Below are 24,778 nucleotides of genomic sequence, written 5' to 3'. Positions count from 1 at the left end.
GCACAGTGAAATGTGAGTGTTTGGCCATGTATAAAAAAATTGGGTGAGTCAGTCACCTTGTTATCACATTAAGAACACCTCCCTAAAATCTTAGGAAACATTTTGGACAAATAACAAAATCTCAAATCCTTAACCACATTCATTTGAAAATTACTTAAAATAGAGGGCAGATCTGTTCACAAATCTGCTGCTGCCCTTCAGTCTGAAAATAAAACACAGTCTGTTAAAATGTGGCACACATTGATCCATATGCCACAAGCACCATACATTGGAGAGTCCTCTCGAAAGAGCAAAAAGCCATGCATCATAGTGCTGTGACCAGTGTAAAGGCAAATAAGGAGGACCTTGTCCTGTCTGCTGGGTTGGAATCAGGTATGCAACAGCTGTGTTGCGGGCTTTATGAGATGGAGCTTATCGCTGCCATTCATTGACCCATGACTCTGTACCTCAACAGCGAAACAAAAGCATGCAGTTGGATGGTACACTAAACTGAGGATCATGATGCCTCCTTGGCAGCTACTTCTGCCCTTTCATTCCCTGCAATCACCATGTCATCTGGCATCCATCAGAAAGAAAGAGAATGGCATCGTGAGTATCCTGGACTACTTTAGTGGCTGGACACTTGGATTAAGGGTAGCATCTCTGGTTAATGATCAAACTGTCCTTGTTCCTGGGTTTGAACGCCACCACGGTTTACATTTTGATAAAAATCATCATAAATGCCCGCCAAAGACTTCCAGCATATGAAGTCACCCATATTCTGCCAATGGCCTTATCAAAACGGGCGGAGTAGTGGACAAAGGTTCGGGGCACTCTCTTGCCCTTGGCATGGGAAACTACCCCTAAAACATGGAGGACTCAGCAGTGATCAGTGGCATGAAGATGCAGAATGCAATAGAAACCACTGCAATAAATACACATAACATTTATCCATAGGACATGCGGTCTGTAATTGCAAAAGTGTCCTTATGGTGTCTCCAGTCGCAAAAGATTACAGAATAGGCCCCCATCTGGATTTCCAGGAGGGGAAAGCCAAAGGGGAGGTCAACTTGAGAAAAAGGTTGAATAACCAATGAGAGGATAATGTTCTAAAAGTCAGAGCATGGCGTGTCAGAAGTTTGAACACAGTAGAGAAGCTAGAAAATCTGAAAAGCGAAATGCTTTGCCTCATTATCGATATCATGGGCATCAGTGCAGTGAAATGAAAAGAAGACAAGGATTTCTGGTCAGACAAGTAGAGTGTAATATCAACAGCAGCAGAAAATGGTATAACAGGAGTATGTTTCATTATGAATAGGAAGCTAAGGCAGAGAGTGAGTTACTGTGAAGAGTTCAGTGATAGGGTTGTTCTCATCAGAATCGACAGCAAACCAACACTGACAACAGTACCTCACTGACAACAGTACCTCAGGTATACATGCCAATGTTGCAAGCAGAGAATGTAGAGATAGAGAAAGTATAAGAGGGTATTGAACAGGTAATTCAGTACATAAAGGGAGATGAAAATCTAATAAACATGGGGGATTGGAATGTGGTTGTAGGAGAAGGTGGCCTTGGTAGTATGAATGAGAGAGGAGACAGACTTCTTCTGCAATAAATTTCAGTTAGTAATAGTGAGTACTCCATTCAAGAATTGCAAGAGCAAGACGAATACTTGGAAAAGTCCAGGAGATACAGGAAGATTCCAGTTAGATTGCACTATGGGCAGATAGAGACTCTGAAATCAGATATTGGATTGTAAGCCATATCCAGGAGCAGATGTAGATCCAAATCACAGCTTAATAACCATGAAGAGTAGGCTGAAGTTTAAGAGACTAGTCATGAAGAATCTTAATGCTAATTAGTGAGATACAGAAGTATTAGGGGATGAAGAGAAGTCCTCTGAGGCTATGGACACTGTGATAATGAATAGCTCAGTAAGCAGTTCAGTTGAAGGAGAATAGACATCCCTATGAAGGGCCATCACAGAAGTTGCAGAGAAAAATGCAGGTACTAGGAAGGTAATTGCAAAGTAACCATGGGTAACAGAAGAAATACTTCAGTCGACAACAGAAGGAAATACAAAAATGTTCAGGGGAATACAGAAATACAAGTCACTTATGAATGAAATAAATATGAAATATAGGGGAGCTAAGGCAAAATAGCTACATGAAAAATGTGAAGCAATCAAAAAAGAAATGGTGGTCAGAACGACTGATTCAGCATATAGTAAAGTCAAAACAACCTTCAGTGACATTAATGCTAAGAGTAGTAACATTAAGAGAGAATAGGAACTCCTGTGAAATGCTGAGGAAAGAGTGGATAGGAGAAAAAAGTACTTTGAAGGCCTATATGAGATGGAATATTTAAGTGATGACATGAAAGAAAAAGAAACAGCCCAATATGGAAGAGATACGGGATTCAGTATTAGAATCAGAATTGAGAAGAGCTTTGGAAGGCTCAAAATCAAGTAAGGCAGAAAAATGATTATTCAAATTGGTACACAGAATATATGAGATTGGCGCTATACTGACAAACATTCAGAAAAGAGTCATCCACACAATTCTCAGGGTTTGCAAGGCCCGACAAGTGCGAGAATTATCCCACAATCATCTTAACATCTCATATATTCAAGTTGCTAACGAGAATAATATACAGAAGAATCGAAAAGAAAATTTAGGAGCTGTCTGATGATGATCAGTTTGACTTTACGAAAGGTAAAGGCACCAGACAGACAATTCTGATATTGTGGTTGATAATAAACACAAGACTGAAAAAAAAAATCAAGGCACGTTCATAGGATTTGTTGACTGTAAAAAGTGTCCAACAATGTAAAATGGTGCAAGATGTTTGAAATGCTGAGAAAAATAGAGGTAAGCTACAGGAAGAGATGGGTAATATACAACATGTACAAGAGCCAAGAGGTAATAATAAGAGTGGATGATCAAGAACGAAGTGCATGGATTAAAAACAGAGTAAGACAGAGATGCAGTCTTTTGCCCCTACTGTTCTATCTATACCTTGAGAAAGCAATGATGGAAATAGTGGAAAGGTTCAAGAATGGAATTAAAATTCACTGTGAAAGGATATCATTGAAAAGATTCACTGGTGACATTGCTATCCCCAGTGAAAGTGAAGAAGACTTAAGGATCTGCTGAATGCAATGAACAGTCTAATGACTATAATATGGATTCACAGTAAATCGAAGAAAGATGAAAGTAATTAGAAGTAGCAGAAATGAGAGAAGTGAGAAACTTAACATCAGGATTGTTGATCACAAAGAAGATCATGTTAAAGAACTCTGCAACCCAAGTAGCAAAATAATCCATGACAGACAGACAAAGGAGGATATAAAAAGCAGACTATCACTGCAAAAAGGGCATTCCTGGCCAAGAGAAGTCTACTGGTATCAAACATTGGTCTTAAGTTGATGAAGAAATTTCTGAGAATTTGTATCTGAAGCAAAACATTGTTTGGCAGTGAGACATGGACTGTGGGAAAACTAGAACAGAATAGAAGCATATGAGTTGTGTTGCTATAGAAGAATGTTGAAAATTAGGTGGATTGATAAGTTAAGGAATGAGGAACTGGTGAGAAAAGGAACACATGTAAAACACTGACAAGAAGTAGTGAAAGGATTATAGGACATCTGTTAATACATCAGGGAATATCTCCCATTGTACTAGAAGGAGTTGCAGAGGGTAGAAGAAGACAGAGATTGGTACACATCCAGCAAATAATTGAGCACATTTGTTGCAAGTGCTACTCTGAGGTGAAAAGGTTGGAATTTGTGGCTGGCCACATCAAACCAATCAGAAGATCGATAACTCCAAAATAAATAAATAAATAAATAACTCACACATCTCATCTGCTCTGGTGCTCTCAATATTCCTCCATTGATGGGTACTTAGGTTGCCTCTCGATGATGAATTAACACTCCGGGCTCCAGACAGATTGCTAGCCACACACGATTCTATGCTTCAGACCACAATACCTGCCACTGCTGCTACTTATCAACACAAGTGTCATCTCATGTCTTAACTGATATCGTCAGCCACTGGATGTCCATCAGCTACTCCTGCACCTCAACCTGTGTCTTGACGGTCCACAAGCTCACAGCTTCGCGATACACTGCCACTGATCATCCCAAGCACCTCCCAGTTCATCAGGGGTGAGGATGGGGGCAATGGCAGGGGAGGGGGTAGGGGAATGTTTACTCTATTTGATAAGAGTCCACACTTAAGCAATAATCTAATAGTATCAGCCACATGAGTGTTTTGTAAGTTATCTCCTTTGTAGCCTTCATTGTCCTATATCAGCCACCTGCTTTTATCTCAGTGGAACCCATGTGATGCTTCCATTTTGTATCCCTACAAATTGATATACACAACTGTCTTTATGAGTTGACTGATTCCAATTGTGATTCATTAATACAGTCATAGGATACTATGGTTCTGTGACTTATTTCAAAAAATGTATGAAAATTTGACTGAGTGGTTGTGCAGCGGTGCAGCTTTTATTAGACAGTACTTCATTGTGAAGTCACCAAGAAGCAGATTTCTATTGTAAGTAGCCTCATATATATCATAGTCTGAAAAAGAGCTCCCTCAGCTACAAGTACTGTGTAGAAACTGGTACGAATTCCATTGGGTCTTGGAACTTCATTCCATTTTAGCAATTTCAGCTGTTTCTCAGCACCACTGATACCAGTATGTGTATTCCTAACTAGGCCAGTACTCCTTGACCAGGACTTCTGTTGGTGCATAAGCATTTGAAAAAGATATTTCACTACATGAATATCATTCCTAATAGTGATTAAATCTTTCTACTCCAAAATTCTACTCTTTCCCACATATGAAGAATCAGCTGGCAGGCAACAGTTTTTGAGCATGTTTCCTGTATGTATGATATAATGACAAACCACAATTGCCAGATAACACTTGTGGGGGGAAAATTTCCTTGTGTATAATTTTGGAGAACTAAAAAACTGTGACAAGTTATTATTTTGAGAGAGAGAGAGAGAGTACATCACAGTTCATTTACACATTTTATATAAGCATATTGTGACAAAACAAGTTGGTATCTCTATACTTCCTCTCTTGTTTTGTCATCTGCCTCCTTAAATTCATTTTATTTTCATTTTTGCCTAATTACCATTACATGTGTGAGTATAATCTGCACTTCCATAAAAGAGAAAGGTTGGCTCTCAGTCTTAAGGAATTTAGCACCAGATCTAATGTTGTGCTTAGTTTTGTGTATGAAATTAATTTCTTAATTTATTTTGACCATTCCTAGTTAAATTAGTTTGCTACAGATCATTATAGGGTGAAACCAGTTAATTGTTTCATGACTTAGATTTTATTGTTGACTTATTAACAAATATGAATTCTGTACTAATTATAAACATTTGGAAGAAGAACTACAAGGATTCTTAAAGAATTAATTTGGCTCTATTCGAAAACATATTAGCAAAACCAGCCCTTAATTAAATCCGAAATAATTGCCAGGTTTGTCAAAAGTGTTGTTTGTATAATTATATCTGCTCATTTCATTATTTAAACAAATAATTAGGCCTAACCTTTGTTGTAGAAAGAACTGTCAAAAAGAAGGAATTTTTTGATGTATTCAGTTAGTTGGATGAGTTATGTTTTAATTGTAATTTCTGTAATTTAAACATCAAACAATGTATAGTTTCAGTGCCTATTATTGTGAGGATATATAAAAGACCAATTTTTGGTACCGCAACAGTCAGTCCACGGCCAGTTTTCAGGCATGAATCATGTATTGGTTAGATTCACAACAATGCATCAACTTAACAGTGGAATAAGTGTAACACAAATAGACCATGTATTAGAACAATTAATGACATTGTCTGTTTAATTTATTTGAAAAATAGTGTCACACATACTGTACTATTCTGCAAGAACTGTGAACTGTGTGGTTAGGTTTTACTCCTCATAGATGTTCAACAGCAAACTATTACAGCAATATGCTGATGTTGCCTGCAAGCTATTAATGAGGCTTATCAACATTTACCAATAGTGAACTGGCCATATAAATGTGTCATTTTGGGAGGTTGTGAACAGTGAAAGTAAGAACTGTGAAATGCAATTGTGCGACTGTCGGGACTATCAATGAAGAAATAAAGAGATGGATGTCACAATATGTATCACGCTTTTAGAAAGAAGAAGAAGTCTCTCTCTCTCTCTCTCTCTCTCTCAATCTCTCTCCCTCCATCACTCTCCCTCTTTTTTTTTTTAATTAAGAACACCAGCTGTGACACACAAAAACATGCAAACATAATGAATAACATGTTAACACTTCCTTTGCCTCTCTACCGGTATAAGAGAAAGCATTTAATAGTGATGTGGAAATAAATTTATACCCTTACCTGTTCGAGATAATTCTAAGACAGCTTTTATAGAACTACCAGCATCTTGTCGAATGGCCACAAACATTTCATGAGTTTCAGTTGCTATTACTGAGTCAATGGCTAGTAAGTCTCCTGTCATTGTATATTTAGATGTCCTTTGAGAATTTACAAGAGCACTGAGTACCTGCAAAAAGTAACTTTTAAGTTGGAGCTAGTTTCATTCAGTAAAACTAACATTATAGTGTAGTATCTTAACATCATTTATAAATTATTAGTTACATCTGCCTTTAATTTACCTTTATGACACTCACTGACTTCCTATGTGTTTCTAAAATAAGAGACACAAATTTAGAAAACCATTTACACACCACTTCCATTTTCACCTAAACCATATCGAACCCAGTCAGTACTACACTTCTGTGGCTTCATTACCACTAAATTATCATGCAGTCAAGACTATATAATTCACCTGAAGTCAACATGTGATCTACAGAAGAAGTTTGTGTGTTCCATATAACTCTAACGAACATAATAGCGCTTTGTAATATCCAATAATCACTTCCAATAATTTCACAGAACTAGTGTTGTGTAAATTAGTTTGCCAATTTCTTTAACAAGTTGTAGGATTATCCCTGGAATTTTCACCCTTAAATCATGTACTTCTGTAATTAAACTATTGATCAGAGTAGTATATTCTCTGTATATTTGTTACAGGTAGCTGTATATAAACATGAATTGTGCTGAATACTGACAACTTATTGATGTACTGTCAGTACAACAGATAAAGGTAACAACATTATCTATCAAATGATGAACTTGAACATCACAGTGCTGTACAAGTCATCATCCTATTGCAGGTGATACGCCATTGCTTTCCTCTGATCTTTGAACTGAATTGAGTAGTTTTATGGGGGCTTACAGTTTAACATGTTCTTGCAGTCACAGTGCTGTTTACATTTTTCATATTAACATGTCAATGACAGAGGCTAGAGGTAAATGACAGATAACTCCTTAGAACCAGTTGAAAATCAAACCCAGCACCTCTAGAATTGTATTTTAGAACCTACGCAATAATCCATCAAGCAGTGACACCACTACAATATATCGGTTTGTTTGCAGTTGATACAAACATTCGAATAAACATAAAATCGAGAGTACTTTTAGAAACAGCTGTTAATAATATTTTCATAGCCATTAACAAATAGTTTCTAGCCAATTCTTTGTTACTAAAATTCAAAGATAAATATTTCTAGCAAATTCCCTGTTACTCAAATTCAAAGACACTCTATATGCAGTTCATAACTTTTAAGTGGTTTCTACCCAGCATATGTCTAAAATATAACACATACAGAAAAGCTTAAACTTGCAAAATTTTTGGGATTACAACTTGTAAATTCATATGAGAAGAACTTGCCATAGAACTTCTGGAATGTCTAAACAACTCTGTTTTCGAAATGTTTGTGTTTTGGGACAATGGTGACACAAAAATTTAAAAAAATGCTGTTGTACTTTGCTTACATTCATTCCATAATATCACAATCGATCATATTTTGTTGTAGCTCATCACATCAAGCTAAAGTTTTCTGGAGTCCAAAAGTGCATAATTCAAATGACTTGTGGTGTGAATTCACATCATGCAGTGCCCTTTGCAAGAAACTGGAATTATTAACTACTGTTTTCCACTATATTCATTCCTTAATGAAATTTTACAAATAATATATATATTTCTCAAAACAAACAGCTCAGTCCTTGGTATTAATAGTACAAATAAGAGTGAAATGTCCATTATTCATGAAAACATATTTTCATCAGTTTACCAGCAACCTTAAAATGTTCAGCTAGCAATAAAGTAAAGCATCACTCCATAAATACTTCCAACAATTAGGATAGGAGCCCATAAAGAAATAAAACCAGTAAAAAATCATTCCCTGCACCCATTTCATTAGTGCCTGGTAGGGAATGCAGATCACTACCAACTCTAGCATTTCTCTCCTTTCACAGTGGCCAGACTGGAGGATTTCAGAGTGGTTGCTTCAACTATCTGAAGGATTCCTCTGGTGCTATGCTTCACAAAAATCTAGAGAGTTCTCAGAATTCAAACACAGCTAGCTGGTTGCATAGCAGCTATTGGCTTTGCTGAGCATGCACTTGATTATCTCTTTCTATTGCTGTTTGCAGGAGATTTACTTAAACAGTTTTTAGGTCAATGAAGCAGAAGACTTTGGCGAGATTTCACTAAACAGCACCTGAAAGGACAGAAGAAGAAAGGAGATTGATCTTGGATCTTTGTTGACTGACAAGTAGCACATGTTAGGAGATTGATCTTGGATCTGTGCTGACTGACAAGTAGCTCGTGTTCTAATAAAAGGAAGCTCAAGATTGCTTTTGACCTCTAGGGCAATAAGGAAAGAACTGTAGATCTTATTTGCACTGAAATCTGCTAGCAGGAGAAATGGTTAGGGAAGATCCTCTTTGACAGATGTTTGATAGGGTGATATCTGAGCACAATGTAATTCTGTATTGGCCATAATTTGCAGCAGAAATTTGAGTTCCATACTTGTGAGAACAGACGTTTGATGATACTCTCAACCCTGTTGCCACGGGAGTCTTCCTTCTGACAAATCTGATGACTTACTTTGGAATGCTCTTATTACAGGCACATTCAAAAGGACATTTCCTCTGTTAGAAACATTAGTTTTTGCCTCTGATTACTGTATCAGTCTGTATTTCATTGGAATATGGAAACCCTTTATTGTCTACATACCACCTTAACCCTATTTATCTGATGTAAACGCCTTTTTTTTCTTTTTCTTTATTCAATCAGAGAGAGGGAAAGAAACAGAAGCAATCTCCTCTTCCGAGCTTCAAGAATTAAATGTTCAGACATTGATAAAGACCTGATGCTCATTGCAATTTTCTGTTCCAATCAAGAAGATTTTCCATATGTGCTCTTATAGGTCTTGATATTCATTTTCACCACTCACTCATACTGTTAACTGCAAATTTAAGATGCCACTAATAGATTCATTATCATTATCAAATCTTGAGTACTAGTCCAGACAACCACAGCTGAGCCATGCATACTGAAGCAGGCAATATGTGACCCTAACAATTCCCTTTACTGACTGTTTTATCTCATCATTGCAGTGTGATACCCAGTGGTAATTGCTGAAGACTTACAGCTTTTGAGAGATGGTAGTGATTGATGTACCCTCTTCATAAGAATCCTGAGTTTGGGAGATCCAAACCCAATAAGAATTGCCAGAGTTCTCCTTAATCTCCAGGTGACACATTGTAAGCTTGCAGATATCAATCCCATACTTAACAGATTAAATCTTCCCTTACTCATGTTTGATCTAGTGGGGCAATGCTGATGACAGGGATGCTCCATTCTACAAGCAGATTCCAGGTTGGCACCTGTCAGTGGTTTTGGTGCATATGTTAGTCAGTCAGGTATCATGTGCTCACAATGTGCGCATTTGTGCCGCAGAATGCGTGAAGTTTTATTAGAATATTTAAAATTTAAAGACAGAATGCTAGACCAATTGAAACCACAGCACAAGTATCAAGTCAGCCTGGTTTGATCACAAGTAGTGTGCAACAGAGTACAAAAATGAACCGTTTGGAGAACAGATTTAATTACATAAGTGATGAAAGCATACATAACTACGTAATTGGTGATTGTTAAGTACAAGCAGCAATGGAAAACTCAAATATAATTGTGTTAAGCAAGTTGTTGTGATTGTCAAGTGTGGTAGGCCCCATAGGGACATATTTCTTGTGAGTAAACAACAATGAAGTGACTGTTCAGTGTGCACTTATGAACAGAATTAGTGGAAGTTTTGAGGAGGTGCATCGATAGGTGTACCATTAGGAACTTAAGTAATTTGGCTATCTTGGGCATAAGTCCAATGCCGTTGGTAGTGCCAAGCCCAAGCCCAATTCCTATAGCTTTAGCCGGCCAAATAATTATTCCTATAACCAAAATGAGAGCCAACTTAGAACATGGAGTTTAGAAATATATTCAGCATATTGCCATAGTTCCCACTGAAAAGATGTACTGTAATTGTGAAACTGACACATTCTATATCATAATGAGGGGTCACAGTTTTGAACTATGGATCAGGCAGATAAATAAAAAATTTCCCTCCCTCCCTCCCTCCCTCCCTCACACACACACACACACACACACACACACACACACACACAAGGAAATTCAGTTATACATGACCTCATCTGAACAGTAAATTTACATTTCACAGAAATCACAAAATGCAGATGGTACACTTAATTATCAGAATCTGAGATAGTAGCTACTACTAAGAATATTCCTGCACTTCATTTTTTTAAAGAAGTAATTTATTTACACCATATATGGATACTGATTTTTAGTTTTGGTACTTACCTGCTCTGGATGTGCAATGTATGGAACAGTTTTTGGAGAGACACATTCAGTCTTGGTCTTGGTAAATGAACGAGGATCTGTAGCTGTGTATTTCACAAGGCATTTCCCAGACGCATCCTTTTCTGTTGTTTCTACATCAAGCAACTGGAACTGTTGACATTATCATAATTAACACAAGTAAGAGTGCTATATGGATACTTTGTTAGTGTATCCTGACAGTCTCATACTATTTTTAAAAAGTACCTGGAAAAGACTTGCTATTCCTTTTTTAAGGTTCACCATTGAGAGATCTTCACCACTGGCCACAAACATATGCTCCACTTTTCCATTATTCCAATGAACATAAAATGGACTGTTATTGGTAGTGTCAAGTTTTGATGCATGGCCAACAAAGCCTTCGGGTGATGGCGCTTTTCGAGATTTAATGTGCAGTCGAGGATTCAGCAACTGAAATACAAATTTAATTTAGTAACAAAAAGTCCAGGATCATTTGTGGACGTCATTTCCTGAACAATAAAACATTGTCTCTGCTTTCTTTGTGCCACTCAACACTTCATTAGTTGCTATTCTTCAACATACTATACATGTTTTGGCTGGAACACTAATGCTCTAAATTTAACAAATTTCTCTGAGAGAGTACTGAAGACAGCAAAAGTTAGGTATTTTTTAAGAAGTAAACAACTAATTGCGATGTGAGTGGACTGCATAATTTATTGGGTTAGTGTCATTCCATGAAAATTGAAGGTTTTATTATATCTGTAACACTTCCTGCTCCTTTGTTTAGTGACACATCAACACAGTTCACAAATTCAAAGCTTTGCTGTATCTAATGTCATATTCAGACCTATCTGATTTTCATTTTCATGTTAATACTTCAATGTAAACTGTACAAATGTTACATCTGTAACCACAGAATGTCCAGTTAATGTTATAAGATTTTACTGCTAGCTTTCAATGGAAAGAATCCAGTCAGATCAAAAATAATAACACATGTGAAAAGCATCTCACTTCAATTAGCTAGGATGTGAGAGGAATTTTAACTGTGATAAAGGCACTAATAGATAGGTTCATAATTGTCACGCTACCTGATGACCAATTGGAAAAATTTTCAGAAGGAAAACAAAAATGAAAGACATATGAAATTCTATAAAGTTGTCGTTGTACATACTCTTGTATTTGATTCCAAATCATGGACAATACGAAAAAGGAAAACTCACATACAGGCAGCAGAGATGAAGTTCACAAGATATGTAAAGGGCTGTAATGAAATGGGTAAGATAAGGAATAAAACAGTTAGATTGGATTTAAAAATATTTCCAGTTAATGACAAGATTGAAATTGTATTGAGTGTGTGTGTGTGTGTGTGAGAGAGAGAGAGAGAATTCCTAAGGGACCAAACTGCTGAGGTCATCGGTCCCTAAAGATTGAAGAGAACAGCGTGCAATGGAAGGATAATCTTGATAGAATTGCAGAAAAGAGATACCACTGAAAAATTAATGAATTATTGGCTACTATGAAGACATCGTAAGAGGTTAATGGATGATAGAGACCAGAATAAATGACAATAACACCCAATCCTCAGAAGGAGAAGGAGATGATGATTGCTCACAGATAAATTACTGTGTACTGCTTTTATTGTGTGTTTACAGAAGAATGTTTTAGCTGCTATTTTTTCATTTTCCATACGTGCAGCAATTTGAGGAAGTGAATCTGACAGAAAGAATTGTGAAGTTTGTCGCTTAAGCGATTCCCACCTAAGGAACTAGTGCACCCAATGTCTGATTTATTATTACAGTCACTAGATGAAGACAGTAGGGTAAACAGGGTTTGGCAGCTGAGGCATGTGCCATGAGCATCAATTCAATGGGAGGCACAGCTACTTGAGAAATGAAGAAAAATAAGGAGGGCAAAGGATAATGACAAGTGGAAGGAGGAGCAGGAGGAGAAGAAGAAGAAGAAATGGAGGAGGGAATGAAGGGAACTAAAATGAGAAGGGAATCTTTACGAAATTCTGATTTGATTGTGCGGAAAACACGTGGAAAAGTATCATATTTGTATTGAATGAAATTTGTGATTGGTTTGAGAAGTTCTTTGTAGAGAGATGTAGTGTGATGTGCAGAGTTATCAACAGAAGCTAAAGTAACTTCAGGTATGCTCCAGGGAATTCTTTTGTAACCCTTGTTGTTCATGTTATAAATCAATGATCTGGATGCAAAGATTAGTGTATAACTTTAACTGTGTACTTACCACAAAAAAGATAAAAAAGAGGGTATCTACATCTATGAATCACAAGTGGAATGAGTCAGCTCATACACATACTAAGACAATATATAGGGATTTGAAATGAAAAGATCATGTACACTCAACTGTGGGTTAAGCAAGTGGCAGACTTCAGTTCATTGGCAGGAAACAGGAAAAATGCAATCAGTCCACAAAGGAAACTGCTTAAAAATTATGCATAAGGCCTATCTTAGAATATTGCTCAACTACTTGGGACACATCTCAGTCATAGGAAACTGAATGTATACATGTATGCATTGTATGATCACATGTTTATCTGAGTCATAGGGGAGCATCATGGACATGAACCCAAAACACCTGAAGATAGATGCCAACTGTCTCATGAAAGCATACTTACAAAGATTCAAGAACTAGCATTTAACGTGGAACCTACTACAACCACTTACATACCATTCCCATAGAAACAGAAAAGAATAGATTACATTAATTACACCATTCACAGAGGCATTTAAGCAATCCTCTTCCGAAGGCTCTATATCAACTGGAACAAGGAGCCATAATAAATAGTATGAAGGGAAGTACCCTCTGTTAAGTTCTAGTTTGCTGAGTATAAATATAGGCACTAGCAAAAAACTACACGGAATTTCAATATCACTGTAAAAAATTAGTCTGGCTTTGAGATAACAACACAACTATACAAGCTGTAGATGGCATTTTGGACAGCATTAACTGTTAACCACTCTTTGAATAAATAAAGTAGCAGGAATTTCCTGTGACTTCACAAAAGAAGCTGATAGTGTGGACCACCCTGCTGCTACATGATCTAGAAATACATGGGATCAGGTAAATTATTTGGAGCAGTTCAGGTCATATCTGTGTCATTCCATATCAAGCAGACCAGTGTCCCTGATCAAACATTCCCTAATCTGATGAAATTTTGTGGGAATGTTCACAATGACCTGTATGGATAAGCACAAAGTTTCAAAAGTTTCAGCTTGATATGTCTTTCGGTTACATTTCTACAGCTGCTTTTAGATAGAAGTCCCAAGTTTGCACTATCTACATGCATGCCAAATTTGGGTAACTTTTATTACAGGTACTCCTGACTTACAAGTGCCTGCTTTTGTATACTTAAAACAACTTTTTATCTGAAATAATAATATATTATTGATTAGATTTTAAATATGTCTGATCTGATGACAGCTGTACTTTTTTAGAATGACAGATTATTCATTGTTCGACTTGGAGAGCCCTACCTTAACCAGCCTTAAATCATAAAAGGATGCATTCAGCCAGAAATTGGTAATATGACACACAACCATGCTGTCTTCTTGTACTTTTTGTACAGCAGCCTCTGTCCTTCTCTATCAAAATATATGAACCTGCAAATTTGATGAACACATTTGGTGTACCAAATTTTAGATAGTTACGTGTTTCAGTCTTTTTTATTTTGTTATATCCTGTATTGACAATATTGTAAGTAGTTATAATTATTATGTAAAAGAAAAGTTTCTTCTAGATTTAGGAGTATCAGGCCATAAAGCACTATTTGAATCACTACCGAAACAAAATGCAGTCTGCACAACAAAAAGAGTAGGAATTTCAGTCAAGAAAATGTGGAAGTATTTTGTAAAAAACTAAGCCAAACCAAGTGGACAGTCAGCAAACACACTTCCACAAGTGACAATTACAATAACTTTTTAACTGAATTCTTGGGCACATTCAATGAATGCTACCCTTTTGTAACAGTGAGGACCAGGTTCCATAAAAGTAGATCATCGGTAAAAAAAAGAAATTACAATGTCTAGTGCTACTAAGAGGAAACTGCACATGGAGGCAAAAGTAAATTGAAGCCCTGAATTTCTTAAATATGTAAGCACATACAAAAAAAAAAAAAACATTCCACAAACTAGTTAAACTAGCAAAATGCACTGGGACTAATAACTTCATTTCAGATGCAAAAAACAAATCAATAGCTGTTTGGTCTGTTATAAGAAGTGAAGTTGGCAGTGAAGCAGAGAGAAAATGCCCTTCTAAAATAGTGATAAATGGTAGAGCTGTTACAGAACCCAGTGTCGTTTGTGAATCATTCAATGACTTTTTTATGAACTGTAACAAATTTTGTGACTGTTCAACACCAAAAACAAATCCCAATATGACAGACAGTAATTGCCCGTGTTTTAAGTTTTTTCATGTTTCCAAATCCAGATGTCATCAAAATAATAATGTCCCTAAAAAATTCAAAATATGTGGGGTGGGATAAGGCCTCCACTGAAATAATAAAAATAGTCCATCACAGTGTTGCATATCCACTCTCTTTCATGATCACTTAATCTTTTGATAAGGGATGTTTCCCAGATCGATTAAAATATGCAGAAGTTCAGCCAGTACATAAAAAAGGCAAACACGAGGAAATGGGCAACTATAGGCCAATCTCACTGTTACCAGTTTTCTCAAAAATATTTGAAAGAGCTGCATGTGATCAGATTGAAAATCACAATTCATCTAACAGCATTATCTTATGCAATCAGTATGGTTTCAGAAAAGGCCGCAGCACAATCCATGTAATAAATGAATTACTTACAAAAGTCAGCAGATGTGTGTGTCAGGCAGCTTTTGTGACCTGTTCAAAACCTTCGACACAGTAAATCATGACCTGCTTCTCAAAAAATTGGCACGCTATGGTTTTCAAGCAAAATCTCTTAGCTGGATGTCATCATATTTGGCAAACAGAAAACAAAGAGTACTTATTAACATCAATGGCAAGAAATTTCCTTCTGGCTGGAAACACACTCAATTAGATGTTCCACAAGGCTCAATATTAGGGCCACTACTTTTTCTGTATTGTAATAATGATACGCTATGCCAGGTCCAGTCTGATACCATCCTCTATGCAGATGACTCAACAGCTGTAGTCTGTTTTGGGTCAAAAACTTGACATTAAATTTTACAAAAACAGAAATTGTTCATTTCACCACAAAACAATCTGCACAGTCTATAAATGAAATAAGGTGTATGGAAAAAAATTAGAGACTGCAAACCATGTCAAATTCCTTGGCATATTAGTCAATAAAAACCTGTTATGGAGTCACCACGTGGACAACATAATGGGTCGACTGAAAAGCCTTGTATATATTATGAATATCTTGTATAATATTACTCATTTAGCTGTAAGAAAAACTGTATATAACACATATTTTGTTTCAGTCATTAGGTATAGTATAATTTTCTGGGGGTCTGAAAAAGCAAATTTACTTAAGAGCTTTTAGACTACAAAAAAGAATCATCCGAGCAATGGTGGGAGCAAAACCAAAGCAACATCATAAACCTTTATTTGTAAAACTAGATCTAATGAGCATTCGAAGCATATACATCTATGAAACTCTCACTTTCATGAAAAGAAACCCACAACTATTTGAGGGCAACTGCTTCTTGCATCAATCTGATATTAGATATAGAACGAGCTACATGTTATCTACCCACCAATTAGAATCATATGAAAAAACCCCGTACTACATGGACATGAAATTTGTAAATAAAATATGGAAAGGTATGGATGACCCAAATGTAAAAGGTACCGAAAGAGACCTGTAAAAATATCTGAACGATAAATGTTACTATAGTGTAGAAGATTTCTTAAATGGCAACAATGCATTATAATTATAATTAAAATACCTCTTTGAAGATGTTACACCATATGTATCATTAGTTTATTGTCTATTTTTAGTATTATTGTATATAGTGTAAAACTGATAAGTCCCCTATGTCACAATTTTTGATTGTATAAGGCATGTTATGTGATAATAAAAATGGAAATGGAAATGAAAGAAAATTCTTTAAGCTTCAGAAACTATATAGTTTAATTTTTGACCCATGCATGCTTATGGCTGAAATAATTGCTCAAAGTTATTATTTTTCACACACAGTATATATGTCTGAATGTAACAATGAGCAAACAAACACTAAAATCAGTGAAAACTGTTTTATGTCAATAAAAATACAAGTGCCATTATGTGTAAATCAATTTCCAAGCAATAATCAGCAATAAATAAATAAAAATCTACACCTACTTATGGATGAAATGACCCCAAAAGCTTTTGGAGATTCATTACTGATTTTTTTATAACATTAAGACAAACTGAAAAAACTGCCAAACCATATTTGTTGAAGGAATATGTTTTTCTTCTTCTCTGAACTGTCAGTTTCTCTCTGGTGTTGATCTTGTGATTAGCTTGCTCTTAGAAATTTTTGTGACTCAACTAATTTGTGTTTTGTGAAATGGACCAAGTAGTGCCTGACTTTTTTTTCCTTTTTTTTCTCTCGAGATTGCTCTGTCTCTTGAGCCTCACTATTTTATTATGGTAAAAATCACCTTAAGCCAGTAAAAGGAATGTCATTGATGGACAAAAAGTTTTTAAAACTTAAATCTTGACTTGGTTTTACAGAAGATGCCCAAATTTGTTCATACCATAATGCCCTGCTGATGACAAAAGTCCAGTTACTGCAAAATACCCACTGTAATCCACATGGGTAAACCAAACAAAGTTACGAAGAGTTTACAATCAACTGGCATTTCCCATGTTAAAATGTTGTAACTGTTGACTTAAAATTTTTCAAGCCTAGCCAGAAGCTTTGTCCCACATGCAGACAAGAATTTTCTCATAAGTAGCTACAGCCTCTGGATGAGCAAGAATCAATATCCACTGTTTATATTGGGGCAGTTGGTGCTCACTGCACAGTGGATACTTCTCTAATAACTATTGGAGATTTGTCTGTACAGCTTCAAAACATTTAGCAAAAGGGACTCAACGAGTTATGTAAGGCAGAAATCACAAGGTTCCATCACCAACGATACAGTAGCAGCCGCTGGTGTGAGCTCCACTGATGTGAAAACACAAATGGTGAAGCAATGCCAGAAATGTAAGGATATGAACTTTTTAACTGACCAACTAAGAAATGAATTGCATCATTCAAATTGTTCCAACAAGTTTCAGATTTTGACCCTAGCTCGTAGTAGATGGATTATAGAACAAACAGCAAATGAATTTTTAGTATTTCTGCTAGAATGGCGAAGCAAGCAAGTGTTCATAACTGAGGCATGTAAAAGAAAATCTTCATATGGTGAAGTGACTATTTTGACAGCATTTGCTGAGACCTATTCATTTGCCATTCAAGATGCTGTTCAAGGGTTTCATTGGGAGAACAGCCAAGCCACATTAGATGCCTTTGTGATTTACTTTGGTAGTAAAGAATTACGGAATATAAGCATCTGTATTACTAGTGACTGCCTTTGTCATGATATCATTGCAGTTCATGCATTCATAATGTGGCTGATTAAATATTTGAGGATAATGATAGGAGAAATGAAGCACATTCAGTATGTTACTAATGAATCTGCAGCTCAGTACAAGAATTTTATCAATTTGTGCCTGGATAAAAAGAACTGTGGTCCCAGCCATGGAAAATCTCCTTCAGATGAAATTAAAGAAATAACTAAAAAACTGGTAGCTCATGCTAGTTTGCAGAGGCCTTATGATGAAATAATGATGCCTCTCTATCTGTTTAAGTTCTGCAATGACAACATTTCAGGCATCATCTTTTTTACATTACATGGAAGTAAAATGAAGAAACTCAGTTTGGTCAGGAAAAAAGCTTGCAAAGGCTACACAATTTCTGGGTCAAACGAAAATCTCTAGTTCAAGCCCACAGATTTACACTAGATCAAAGTAAGCAGAGTTTCCAATGATGCTTCAGCATCTACAGTTAAAACATTTAAAGCACACAAGGGAATTCCAGCTGTTACCACTACAACATTATCACCAGGAATTTTGCTTGTTCATATGACAATGCTTGGTTGGCGTAAATGTTTGAGACATTTTATTAGAAGAAATAGATCCTGTGATCAGCTTTACACCTCCCCATGGCTCTACCCATTCCTTCCACTGGCCATATTTTAAAAATACCTGCTGGATCCCAGAGCAACATATATTTAAAATCACTAAAGCACCATTAACAACTTCAGGAAAGCAATGTTCTTATTCAGTTTGAACAAGACAGTATTAGCAATTTATTCAGTCTAAAAGGGTAAAGAACTCTTATAGTTGTACAGTGTGTTTGAAGTCCTAACTTGCTAGATTTTCATTTGTTTCGTGGCTGCTTATAGCTTGAAATTGATTTGTATTTTTATTGACATCAAAATAATCTTCGCCTATTTTACTTTCTGTTTACTCAGCAATGTCACATTTGAGCATATACACTGTGTGTGAAAAGTAATAACTTTGAGCCATGTTTTTCAGGCATAAGCAGGCATGGGTCAAACATTAAACTGTATAGATTCTGAGGATTAGAGAATACTCTTTCTGGATATAATATGATAAAGGAGGTTGAAGAACAGATAGCTGATATTTGGGCCTCCAAAACTCTCCAAAATATGGCACACAAATTATCACTAATTAGCAGGTGCATGTATTTTAATAGAGAAAGACAGCAGCTATTGTACAGAAACACAAGGATCTGTACAACAAGTTCTTGGGTTTATCTGTCCATAAAATTATGATTTATGACTGGTTAAAGATGAGCTCTCCAACCCATAAAATATATATTTTCTACCATTTTTGAAGAAGTACAGCTGTCCACACATGCATTCAAAAAATGTAATCAGTATTATGAGGGCATGCTGAAAAGTAATGCCTTCAAATTTTTTTGCGTCAAAACTCAAAGCTTTTAAAATAAAATGTTATTAACAGCTCACGGTCTGCTGGAGGGACCAGGCCTCAAGTCATGGTGCCATCTGTCTATTACATTTGCTTCCTTCACCAACTTCACATTAGAGAAAGCTTGGTGTATAGCATAAGACACATGCGACAAGCAGAGTTCTACCCACTGAGTTGTAGGATCTTCAGGAAACCTTCCACAAGAACAGCTACTCGGACACCGATAAGACATGCTCTCCAGCCAAACAAGGAGGAGACAGATGACGACCTGGAAGAAGACACAAAGTGCTAGACATGCCTTCCATACAATGGACCACCCACAGCCAAGATTGCCAGGAGTCTGGAGAAAAATAACATTCGAATTATTCTCCATACAGTGCTTATTCCACAGCACGCTCAGAACACGTGAGAAATGTTCACCTCAGTCAAACGGACAAAGCTGCAGTCACAGAGCACAGCCTTAATGAAGATACAGACCAAGGTGCTGTGCGGGGCAAACTACTTCTGGCATTCAATCATCAAAGAGGCAGTGCAGATAGGGGTCCACAAGGATCCCGTCAATTGAGATAGTGGTTTCCAGCTGAGCTCTGCATGGGGTGTAATAGTTGCAAGAACACACCAAGAGCATCCTGACATGGAAGCAACAAAGGCAGCTGATGGAATAGACAGGCAGCCAGGATGTGATGCCCAGACTCTCCAGTGAGTGCCCTCCCTCACTAGCATCCATGGCTCTCCCCATTACCATCTGCAGCACCCCTTTTGGAGGTGTCCAATTGGCACAGCTTTTGCAGACGAGGCAGACGAGCCTGTGGTCCAATCTCCTGAGTTCAGGGAAACAAGTATCAGGTTGGAGGCAAAACAATGTAGCAGTGACTGCATTCCCTCAGCAGCTGAGTACTGGGTATCCCCAAGGCACACAGTTCTGTATTCATTGATTTGCTCACAAGTCTAATGGTGGCCATTCCAACATAAGACACTATGCAATGAACACATTTTAGTTCCTGATTGTATATGACTTCACATGTTCTACCTTTGATGACTTAAAATTTACCAGTGCTGAGAATGGCACAAATGGTAGTGGATGGGTGCATGGGGTAGATTTTATGGTGAGAACATTATTGCAGGAGTATGAATTTTGCAGTAAAGGTATCAATCTTGGAATATCATAAGTTTTGACAAAGAGGTTATGGTGATTAGGAGAAGGCAAGGTGACAGTGGGTAGTATGGGTAAAAAATGAGGGGGAAACTAACTCATTTCTGTGCTTGAGAAAGTCATAGATCTCTATTCATTTCACTTCTAATTTCTTTTCTCTCAATCTATCTTTGTTGCTCAATCTGACCCCTCATTTCTGCACTGAAGATTGCACACAGTTTACCTGTGTAGTACCAGAGTGCAGCCTTCAGTCCAGAGATGATAGACCACACTCAGAAAGATGGAATACAAAAAAAGAAATGCACACTGTTTACCAATCTCCTAACCACAGTGTATGGTCTAATAATTAGCACTGCTGCCTCTTAGATTGCAAGATCACGGGTTCTATTCCTGGCCAGGTAGGGTATTTTCTTCATTCAGGGACTGAGAGGGTGTTGCTCTAATCATTTCATCTGATCTTCACTGACATGCAAGTTGCTGAAGTGGCGTCAAATAGAAAGACTTGCACCAGGCTGCCAAAAAGTCCCAGATGGAGTTTCCTAGCCAATAGTGCCATACAGTTATTTCATTTCGTCAATCTACTCTATCACATGCCTCCTCCAACTTTTTTTCCTCACTCTTGTAAGTAGGTCCCTCTTATCTTGGGGTGTGAGTGATCTGCCCCTCACTTCAGTCCTGTCCCAAGCTATCCTCTTTCCTCCCTGAGAAATGAACTACTAGCTTTGAAAGCTAGGACAGTGTAATGTATTTTTAAGTTTGTCTGTTAGCAGTACAGGAATTTTGCCTCTGACTGGTACATACTGGGCAGCTGTTCAGTGACCTTTTAATTTTAGAGTAAAAAGTGAAAAATTTGACATAGGCCTATCTAAACCCATCAAAATCCACTAAAGATCAAACTGGATATAACAAGATTATTTACATATTAAACAGACAAGTCAATCAGGACCTTGGACCACCAGGCTAATAATTGATGTACAGAAAACATTTCAACTAGCTAACACTACAATTTCCCAGGTTTGCAATCCATAAAAGTTCACTATAATAGGTAAAGCAGGCAGTGAATAGGGAACAAAGTTTACTGTGTCCTTTTGAAGGGAACCACCCTTGAACACACCATATCTAGTTAACAATAGAATATTTAAATTTGGATGTCTGTATACAGACTTGGATCCCACCCCTGTTGTATTGGGTCCAGTTTCTTAATTGATGACTCAGAGATACAGATAGGACAAGCTAAACATAAAAGCACATATGAGATGAGGAGGAGGAGGAGGAGAAGTAGCAGCGAATTGTAAAGAAGCAGCCATTGAAACATAACAGGAAATGATGATGCAGTTAATAAAGGAACAAGATGAAAAGGGGTGTTAACTGCTTATCACACATAAAGTGAAGCATGTAGATAATTTTATGGTGTTCAGGCTGCCAATATACTAGCATGAAAATACTAGTATATTGGAAATAAGCTTAACATAAGAGCTCTATTCAACATCTATCTATTGTGTTTTACTACAGATAAAAATGTTAGTTTGTTTTGTCAATGAAAATAATAAATTTTTGAAAATATAATAAAATTGGATACATAAAAAAATCTACTCGTCAAGTAGCAATGGGAAAAACATATATAAAAGTTAAATAAATGTGCAAGCTTTTGGAGCCAGTGGCTCCTTCTTGTGGTAGAATGGTTTACAGGGAAGCATGAGGGATGAAGGAAAATGACTGCCCAGGTTTAGGAAATGGGTAGCATTGGGAAAAACTCCAAATCATGGGAGACTTACCAGACAGGATGAGAAAAAAGTCTTTTATTCTCATCCTGTCCTCTAAGTCTCCCCTGACCTGGGGTTCTGGGTGACTTTTCTGAAATCTCCCCATTTCATAAACCTTGTCAGTCCTTTTCCATCATCCCTCTTCCTTCCCCTTCAACCCTTCTGCCAGAAGGTAGCACTGGGTCAAAAGCTTGCACATGTACATAACCTTTACAATGTTTTCTCCTCTCACCACTTTGTGAGTAGATTTCTTATCTATCCCATTAGCTTATTTACTGTTATACAACTAGAAATGATAAGAATTAACTATGCAATAGCTATTGATACGAACAACCAGTAAAGCAGAACATATTACACAGTCCTTTTAAAAGAATGTAACATTCATACTCTGACTGCAAGATGACCATAAATTCACCAACACACCTATCTCAATGTGTGCAGAACTTGGGATCAAATGACGCTCTCAGATACTTGACACAGTTCTTACACTCTTACAACTATTTTCAGTGTGAGCACACATCAAGACATTAGACACTGTGGGGTGTAATGAAACCTAGCACTTATACAGCTCATGGTTTCATCGCAAGAAGATGTACGGCATCTAGAAACCAATGGATACTGACTGTGGTGAGGTATTGCAAATGTCCAGCTGACATTTACGGAACTGTGTGAATAGAATAAAATCACCAACAAACTGGAAGGGATTGTATTCAGAATTGTTTCAAACTAGGAGGAGGTAAGACTTCCAATGAGCAGTGACAGCTTCAAATAATGGTGGAACAACATATTCCTTTTGATCAATGTCACAAAAATCTAGGGTCACTAGTTTTCTTGGAGATAAAGAAAATGGGAAACTGAACATTTAAAACAGGCCATTTGCATGAGAGAAGGGGGATAATCTGTTGCTCATTGCTGATTTAAGGAATTTTCTGTTGTCAACTGTGACCCTGCAGTCATTTTCGCCCACTGACTGATTGCCAACAGCATCTCAAGACCATAGGCTGCAGGTGGCCTGTCCAATACTTTCACAATATCAGGAAGATGGACAAAGTAATTTGTTGGACCCTCAGCCTGGCACTAGAGTAGACAGTACAGTACACCTGATTTTCACCTGTCAGCACTTCACTCAGCTCTTGGACTAATGACTGTTACGTAGTAGTACTAATGCAACCCCTTTTAGGGAGCCCACACATAGAATAATTAATATACTAGAAAAATGTTCAGTTTCCCAGAGTCACTGGAAATATAAATTTCTAATGCCTTCATTTGTTTCAACATTTAATATTTCCCATCAGCTGTTTTTTCTCCATGTAACTTGTTCCCAACTCTAAAATTTGATTACTGTTGATATGCATTTTTTCACTGCTTAGTGACAGTCCATCAAAAGTAGCCTCTGAAGTAACTCAATAACTCCTTTAAATTGATCCAGTGTAGTATAAAAGAAGAAGACACTAAAAGAATGTAACACAGCAGAAGTGATAACATTAAACAACTGATACATACATTAATCCTTCTTCCATAGATCATGAATACGACATTTCATAATGATGTGGAATGTGTAACTTTAATGTAAGTTTTTTTTACACAAAATAATTAATTACCTCTTTTTTACAGTTACTACTTCATATCTAAAAATTGTTCTATTGAGTAGAAGGAGTTGTCATTCAGAAATTCTTTTGCTTTTAAATGTTTGGCTACCTGTCAGACTTATAAGGCTATTTGGCAAATGTCCATTTTTGTGGCAGCATAATTCACTCCTTTCTGTGAAAAAAGTGAGATTTAATCCGGAATAGCGAAGATAATCATTTCTTTTAGTGTTGTATGTATGCACCTCACTGTTATTTAAAAAAAAAAATGGTTCAAATGGCTCTGAGCACTATGGGACTCAACTGGTGAGGTCATTAGTCCCCTAGAACTTACAACTAGTTAAACCTAACTAACCTAAGGACATCACAAACATCCATGCCCGAGGCAGGATTCGAACCTGCGACCGTAGCGGTCTTGCGGTTCCAGACTGCAGCGCCTTTAACCGCATGGCCACTTCGGCCGGCTATTTTTTAATTGGGATGGGTTATCAATTACAAATTTTATAAGTGAATATATGTATTGCAAAGTTACTGTGAATATCCTGAGTTCCTCAAATACATATCT

At 36.9% G+C, this 24,778-nt stretch overlaps 1 protein-coding gene across 5 annotated transcripts in view; it reads right to left on the bottom strand.

The window, feature by feature from the left end:
- Positions 1-24,778, bottom strand: part of LOC126237210 (microsomal triacylglycerol transfer protein) — a 207,680-nt gene that overhangs the window by 57,525 nt on the left and 125,377 nt on the right. For all 5 annotated transcript variants that reach the window (XM_049947089.1, XM_049947091.1, XM_049947092.1 and 2 more), the window contains 3 exons: positions 11,001-11,204; positions 10,758-10,907; positions 6,371-6,536 (listed from right to left, as the gene is read on the bottom strand). In XM_049947089.1, coding sequence (XP_049803046.1) covers positions 6,371-6,536; positions 10,758-10,907; positions 11,001-11,204 — 520 coding nt within the window. The remainder of the gene's footprint in view (positions 1-6,370; positions 6,537-10,757; positions 10,908-11,000; positions 11,205-24,778) is intronic.

This window comes from Schistocerca nitens, chromosome 2, assembly GCF_023898315.1.
Source record: "Schistocerca nitens isolate TAMUIC-IGC-003100 chromosome 2, iqSchNite1.1, whole genome shotgun sequence".
NCBI classification, from domain to species: domain Eukaryota; kingdom Metazoa; phylum Arthropoda; class Insecta; order Orthoptera; family Acrididae; genus Schistocerca; species Schistocerca nitens.
Note: the sequence above shows the minus strand (reverse complement) of the source record. Positions and strands in the feature narration are given on the sequence as shown.